Source organism: Malaclemys terrapin, chromosome 8 (genome assembly GCF_027887155.1).
Source record: "Malaclemys terrapin pileata isolate rMalTer1 chromosome 8, rMalTer1.hap1, whole genome shotgun sequence".
NCBI classification, from domain to species: Eukaryota; Metazoa; Chordata; order Testudines; family Emydidae; genus Malaclemys; species Malaclemys terrapin.
The window spans coordinates 90,565,090-90,572,978 of NC_071512.1; the positions used below are offsets into that span (position 1 = coordinate 90,565,090).

Sequence of the window (7,889 nt, forward strand, 5' to 3'; positions counted from 1 at the left end):
GTATAGTCTAACTCTTTGGAAACCACATGACCATTAAAGCGAGGAACACAGGCTTTGCAAAGGAACTTCTTAAACACACTCATGCTTTACTCTTAGACAGCACCAGAGAGTTAGACTTAGGCAAAACAACGGTCTCCTGAACACAATCCCCACTTAGTCTTGGGAATCTTGTGTCCCCATTTTGTGAATCTTGGGGTTTGGTCCAGATCCTTCAGGGAGGCCAGGTCCCACCTGCCTCCACTCCTCCTGTTGACTCCTCTGGTTCTGGTAATGAAATGACTGCCAATGCTAGAGAGCATGTCACTTTTTAAATAAGCGACACATCTTCTTTGTTCCTGTCCTTCCCCTGGGATTTTCCATGCTTCAGCCTCATATGGGATTGCTGGAAGAGAGTCGTTAAAAGCAAATGTTACATGCCAGTTGTAAAAGAGAGGTATTCATAATTGGCCACAGACATATCCTCCAAACTGTCACAGGGGGCACAGACACTCGGCTACACAGATGTAGTTTCCATTGTTGCAACAGGAAATGGCTCCACTAACAATGAGAAAGCGTAGTCTTGGTTTTTTAGAACTTGTAACAAGGCACCTGTGACCTTGCGCTTTGATAAGTCCTTTTGCTGATCGAAATAAGTAAAACTCCATATGAAAATTTATCCTGAAACAAAATTAGGAATTTCCTTTCTCTTACATGTATTAGGAAAGAAGACTATATTGAATTGGAATAGTTCTATGGAAACAACCTCCATTCAGTGGGGACAATACAATAGATGCTAATATAGGAATCCTATTTTTAGCTAAAGCAAATGTACACCTGCCCTATACAATACATGCTCAGAAATTTTAGCAAATAGCCAAGAAGAAGACATGCAATTAATTTGTCTGCTTTTAAAATACAAATAAATAACCATAGGTCAGGATGTAAGAAGGAAGAAGCACATTGCACAACTAAATATAGGAAAATCTTCTCCCACTGTTGTTTGTTAGTATAAAGAAGTGCTCAGAAAAGCCTTTTTATAATGAAGATCAGCACAGCTGCATGTGATGGGTTGGAAAACTGGTCCCGCCTAGATAACAGAAGGTTAAATTGCCCTGTCTCAGACAATGAGGCTGGGACAATAAGGAGAAAGAACACCTGAGCTCCCCTAATAAGGCAGCATAGCTTCCTTGAACTGCTGATCTATTAGAGACTGATCAACTGATGCTGATCTACTAGAGAGAGTCTTGGACTGCTTGTCCTGAACAAGATATCTGTGCAGAATGTCAGGAAGTTTCTGGCTGAACATTACTTACAATGCTCCCAAAGGAGGAGGACATCTCCAGTCTTAACAGCAGGTGACTTCAATTCAGGGGGGGGGGGTCCCTCTGATAGAAGCACTCACAGTTAGCAGTGTAGTATTTGTACCTACAATTCCAGTGTTGGCTTCATTTTTTAAAATGATTTTTACTTAGGAGTACACTGATTTTTTTTTTCTCTCATGGGATGGTAAAAGGTGTGAATAGAATTTGGGAAAAATCTAGCCACTGCTGGGATAAGTACTTGGGTGCAAATAAGAAATTAATAACAATTTTGGTTTGGGATCTGGCCAAGAAACGCTTTGCTAGGCTCACATCAGGTGTTTTGACATTAAAGACAACCATCTACCTCAGAGAAAGCCCTGCTAGCATTTGCATTATACAGAGCTGCTTCTTCCAGCACTAAACACCGTGCTTGGCTTTGGAAAAGTGCTCTAATAAACCCAGGCAGTTTTCCCCAGACAAGATGATAACCCTCTAATGGAAGACTTGGCTCCTTTAACTATTATTATTCCACTCCAGCAGCATGAATGGGATGTTCCACTCCTGGAAAAACTGAATGAAAGACAGGGTGACTGCAAGCAGGGGTGAGTCTGTGCGGCTCCATCACCTTGGAAATACAGCTAGGCAGCCACGCCAGAGCGGCCCAGCTGCCAGGGCGGAGCAGGGCTCCCAGCAAGGGCAGATTTGGAGGCTGGCTTTAGGGCTGCTGCACAGGGGGAGCCACGCCTGCCCTCTCCCTCGGTGCAGTGGTGCTTCCCAGCCTCTGCTCTCCATCGGGTACAAGTACAACAGTGGAATTTGTATTTCCATTGAGTGCCAGCTCCACACCAGGCTGCCTGTGGGTGTGGGCTGCCCTGCACTAGCCGGCTTTTTGGAAGAGCAAAAGAATGAGGTAAAGATTCATATACATATTTATTCTATGCTGAGGCTTGGATGAGGAAAGGGGGCTGCTTTCATTGGCTGTTGCTAAAGCCCTGTGCTGTCTTCAGCTGCACTGCAACAATCTTATTACTCATCAAAAAGCCAGCAGTGGTGCTGTTGCTTGCTCCCTCCTGGCTTTGGGAGGGCCTGGGGCTACCACTTTCTCCTGCATATAGAGCTTGATAGCTGAACAGTACCGGGGTGACTTGCCTGGGAGGAAGCTGCTTGTCTGGAGCTAGGAGCACTTGTTGTGTCTGCTCTACTGTTGGGGAGTGGAGGGGGTGAGAGTGGTGCATGTTTGGGGCTTGAATGTGGCAGGTAAGTGGGTGAAAGATGGAGCTGGCTGGGGCTGCCCAGAGGATTCAGGGGGCCTGGGGCAAAGCAATTTCCGGGGCCCCTTCCATTAAAAAAAAGTTGCAATATTATAGAATACTATATTCTCGTGGGGGCCCCTATGGGGTCTGGGGCAAATTGCCCCATTTGCCTCCCCCCCACCCCCTCTGGGCAGCCCTGGAGCTGGCTAGATCCTGCTGATATTTGCAGTTACACCCCCAAATGTAGTACCAAAATAGCTACTTTCCTGCCACCAAAACACCCAGACCAGGACACATCCTGGTGCAACTGCTCTGCAAAACCCACCTGGATGCTGCCAATTTTGGGGCCCCAATCCCCTAAAATCTACCATGTAAGTAGAGAACATATCACTGCTTCTTCTGTACCTTTAACAAATCTAGACCTTGCTGCAAAAACTTGGATCCAGGGATCCTGCCAACTTTTGGCTGCAAACCCAGAAATTGTACCATCAAAAGAGAGAGCAGGTGTAGCTTTTACTATTCCTCCCATGCATCCGATGAAGTAGGCTGTAGCCCACGAAAGCTTATGCTCAAATAAACTTGTTAGTCTCTAAGGTGCCACAAGTACTCCTGTTCTATTCCTCCCAAGATATCCTCCTTCAAGAAAACTGCAATTCTCTAATTTGGCACCAGTGTCTTTGTGAATCTGGATAATTTTTAGCTGCATACTCCCCAGTCTTTCTACTTACACTTACTATATATATGCACCTTCCCCTACATCACCAGCATAATCTGGATCCTTACCTATCCTCATGCAACAGCATTGCCAAAAAGGTGATGGAGATGCACATTTCACAACCCTGTACAGAACACTGTAAACATACCACTGAAACAGCAACAAAATTAGGTCTGTGTATTCTAAATAAATAGAGTGCTGGAAACATCCTCCAGCCTGTGATGTCCCATAAATGGTCAGCCATGCAAGCTGGATTTCCGCCCCCCCCCCTAACTAAATAAGGCATTATTTCTTTATCAGCAACAAAATCAAAGCACCGGAGCCTAAACTGGAAAATATCAAGGCTTGGTGGGGGTGAAGGCTGTATTTTTTCCCCCTTTTAATAGCACAATTCACTTCTGTAGCTCTAAATGATTCCATCAGAATAAAACCCACACAGAAGTTCTGCTGATATACTTGACCAGTGGAATTTTCATGGTTGGGGGCAAAAATTGGCTAGATCGAATGAGAACCAAGTGCCAGCTCTGGGTAGCTGTTCTACTATTGCTCTGTGGTGTATCAGAGTCTGGAATTTCTTTTTGGTGTAAGAAGTACCTCTCTCCTCATTCTCTATTTATGCAGTAGAATTTGAAGGTAGGAGCCAAAATGTGGCTGGATCCAGCAGAGTCCAGGTACTGGATCTGGGCTTTGGGAGTCTGTTGTGCCAGGATGTTGGGGGTTCAGGCTTTCTGGGACAGATTTTTTTTATTATTATTATTCTGATGGTCCAATCGAGGGGGGCTTGGATGCAAAAATCAGCAGGATCCACCTTACCCCTTTTTTCTGAAGGGGATTGATGATGCAGCCACTCCTGGTTATAGATGACCCTAGTGCGTGACTCTCATGCCTGCATGCCTCTGATTGTACCAGAAGCTGAAATATTGCATTAGCTTAGATCCATCAGTGGAGGTGATGCAGCTTTAGTGATGGCCAAGTTGTGCTGCCTGTTGCTTTGCGAGAGCCAGCGTGGGAGAGTGCACAAAAACTAGAGAGAGAAAAACAACCCCCCCTCTCCCTCCAGGATTAGCATCCGACAAAAGGTGGGAAGTGAGGGAGCCTGTCGCTGGGATTGGCGTAGGCAGCAGGAGGTGATTCCAAGGCATTTGCTGAGCAGAGCCTCTGCACCAGCTGCAGGGGAGCTAAATGCTGCGAGGCTCTGTTGCTTGGGCACAGAAGAACTTTAATGAGAGACGCTGCCTGATCTTAGCTCTGGTGGGTGATTTTAATCTCGTTTCTCCGGATATTGGAGCTGGTGGCCACAGGTGAATTACAGTTTTCACTTTCAATATGATGCTTGCTGTGTATGGGACGTGTGCCATGGGGATTTGGTTTGGCTTTGTAATACAGCAGAGAGATGAAGGATGGGAGAAGGGGGTGTATTTATCAGCATAGCAAAACCTCTTGTGTACTGTGAATGATGAGGGTTGGGGTTCCCCCACCCTTTGTTTTTCCTCTCTGCAGGCCGTCTCTGCATAAGGGCATGTAAACTCAAGAAACCTGGGCATTTGCAATTCAGACCTTCCTCACTTCTTGGGTCACATCAGAGCAAACATGCCAGAACAAAGCAATGATTACAGGGTGGTTGTGTTTGGAGCTGCAGGCGTTGGTAAAAGCTCTTTGGTCCTTCGTTTTGTAAGGGGAACTTTCAGGGAAACCTACATCCCTACCATTGAGGACACTTACAGACAGGTGATCAGCTGTGATAAGAACATCTGCACCCTTCAGATTACAGATACCACCGGCAGCCATCAGTTCCCTGCTATGCAGAGGTTGTCTATCTCCAAAGGTCATGCTTTCATCTTGGTGTACTCGGTCACCAGCAGGCAGTCCATGGAAGAACTTCAGCCAATCTATGATCAGATTTGTCAGCTCAAAGGGGATATCCAAAAGATTCCAATAATGTTGGTTGGTAACAAGAGTGATGAGACCCAGAGGGAACTGGATGCTAGTGAAGGGGAAGCCTTAGCCAGCAAGTGGAAGTGTTCCTTCATGGAGACATCAGCTAAAATGAACTACAATGTACAGGAGCTCTTCCAAGAACTCTTGAATCTGGAGAAGAGAAGAACTGTCAGTCTCCAGGTGGATGGGAAGAAATCCAAGCAGCAGAAAAAGAAGGATAAACTGAAAGGCAAGTGTTCTGTTATGTGAGTATACCTTGAATGGCTGGAGCCTCATCACTGCATGATGTAATAAGAGCATGGACTTTCTCTCTCAGAATATTCTCATGTAAAGTGGAAACAGTCTGCTCATAGGCATTTGCTAGAAATCCAAGAAGAATAAATAGGTTTAAGGCCTATAGTTTCTCTCTGATAACTCAATTGGGTCATTTAAATCATTGACTTGGAAGACACTGATTTTTTTGAACGTGTCTTTTTAAGCAAATGGAATGTCCAGTGTTAGCCATTACACAGTAGTCCAGGTTTTGAACAAAAAAGTTTACAGACGAGATCAAAATACCGGAATGTGTTAATAGAGGCAGAAATCATCTTCGTTATCCCTGAGTATATATTGGTTTTTAAATATTCTCAGATTATGTATTAGCCTGAAACAAAAATCCTGTTTTGCCTACAGTGTGTATATACTTCAAGGAAAAATGTTTTCAGAAATATAGTGACCGCAGCAAATCTTTCACAAAGTTAAGGTGTCTTATTACGAAGGAACAAACACATGATTTTTCAGATATGTAGGTATTTGGGGAGAGACTGACTGGCTTACCAAAGACATGCTTGTTGTTTCATAATAAAAATTAAATTTGTGTATTGTTATGCAGCTATTGATATTTTACAGCTCTGTGACTTATTAAAGTTATTCCTGCATGTAATTAGTTTGTTTGCTGGGCTTTTTTCTTGCCAACAGTTCTCATTTCCATTTCCGTAACTTGGTTAATTCCCTATGTCTTTCTTGCTATGTTGTGCCTAGGGGCCCAATCCTGTAAAGTGGGAGGCATCCACAGTACCTTGGCTTCAGCTGGAGAGGAGGGAGCTCATAACCCCAGAAGATCAGGCACTTATGTAGCATAGTTACTAACAGAAATTGTCTGCTAACTTGACTCTTATTGCATAGCTGAGCACCAACAACTGAAATAATGCTCTGCATTGTATATAGCGTTCTTCAGCCATAGATTTCAAATCACATCACAAATGTGAACAAGCTTTACAATCTCTGTGGAACTACTGGGGAAACTGAAGCATAGAGGTGAAGTGACTTGCTTAAGTCTGCCTCATATGTGTGATATGGGCCACATTATCATTGTCTCTGAGGTAACAGATTTCAGTCTGTCTGACTCCTAGGCCAGTGGCCTGTCCCTTTCATCACCCTAAAGAGAGATGGCCCGAGTTCTTATAGAGAAGTTCAGGTAACTCCAAGCACAGGTATATTATTGGCTACAGTGAGGCTGGTTATTTTGTCAACCCAACTTACCCTTTTGAACTGCAAATCCAGCTTTGCATACTCCTGGTGATGCTGCTTTTTTTTTTTTTTTTTCCCTTCTGAACTTGAACAAGAGTCCCAGTCAATTTATATGCCACCCCTCCCCTTTTTTCTGTCTCTGACAAGTGTTTGTAATTGTGCCCTGGCTCTTTGTAGTAGCCTTCTGCATATGCAGCCTTGATCCACTGTCTGCAAATCAGTAAAGCTATTTTAACGAGGTCTGGTCTATACTACCCGGCTGAATCGGCGGGTAGAAATCGACCTCTCGGGGATCGATTTATCGCGTCCCGTCGGGACGCGACAATCGATCCCCGAATCGGCGCTCTAACTCCACCAGCGGAGGTGGTAGTAAGCGCCGCCAACAAAAAGCGGCAGAAGTCGATTTTGCCGCCGTCCTCACAACGGGGTAAGTCGGCTGCAATACATCGAATTCAGCTACGCTATTCACGTAGCTGAATTTGCGTATCTTAAATCAACTCCCCGATGTAGTGTAGATGTACCAGCATATAATATAGATATTAACATGTTACTTTTGGGTTGTATTAGTTTAAGGTCCCAAATTCACAGATGGACAGCCTAATATGATTTGAAGTGTCTTCATGAGTTTGGGGGAAAATAGTAATTAACAGCTGTAATCTTCTGGTCCCATGACACAGCCTACTATTTTTTTCTTTGTGCATTTGTGGAGCATCTGGGCTGAGATACTGTATTGTTGATAATTGGCAAGTTATTTCATTCTGGTTTGTAATGGCTCTATTACTGTTAAAAAAAAAATGGAATTCAACATAGCTTACAATATATTTCCCCTCTTTAAAGCAAAGTCTCACATTTGAACAACTTGTAGTTAGATGCTAACACAAGAGGCAGTATATTAAATGTAAGGATAGATATGATATTAATGTGTGTGTTAATTCTCTGTGCAGGCTCAATGCAAAGTACAGGTCAGGTTTGTGCTGCACCTAGCAAAGGCACAGTACAAAATTCACAGTCCAGGCTACGTCCTCTTTTGCAACATTCTGATCTTTGCCTGTTCTGACGCAGCGCCCAGTGTAATTTAGACAGGCCCGTAGGCTGCTCTATGGACTGCAGCACTGTCTGTTATGCCTCTCCTGGCCCTGACACCCCCCCCTACATCAGGGCTTATAAGGGTTCCTTGGAAGGCTGCCTTTCAGT

At 44.3% G+C, this 7,889-nt stretch overlaps 1 protein-coding gene across 3 annotated transcripts; it reads left to right on the top strand.

The window, feature by feature from the left end:
* The first annotated feature begins 2,060 nt into the window (after window positions 1-2,060).
* DIRAS3 (DIRAS family GTPase 3) lies at window positions 2,061-6,108 on the top strand. 3 transcript variants are annotated; one of them, XM_054037930.1, is made up of 2 exons: window positions 2,061-2,190; window positions 4,749-6,108. In XM_054037930.1, the coding sequence occupies exon 2, from the start codon at window positions 4,839-4,841 to the stop codon at window positions 5,433-5,435; it is 597 nt and encodes a 198-aa protein (XP_053893905.1). In that variant the 5' UTR covers window positions 2,061-2,190; window positions 4,749-4,838; the 3' UTR covers window positions 5,436-6,108. The 3 variants fall into 3 exon arrangements, with proteins under 3 accessions (XP_053893905.1, XP_053893907.1, XP_053893908.1); XM_054037932.1 differs by lacking the exon at window positions 2,061-2,190 and adding an exon at window positions 4,451-4,549; XM_054037933.1 differs by lacking the exon at window positions 2,061-2,190 and adding an exon at window positions 4,466-4,499.
* The last annotated feature ends 1,781 nt before the right edge of the window (window positions 6,109-7,889 follow it).

Excerpts from the sequence above, each read along its gene's own strand:
- DIRAS3 (XM_054037930.1), top strand. The coding sequence starts at position 4,839 with ATGCCAGAACAAAGCAATGATTACAGGGTGGTTGTGTTTGGAGCTGCA.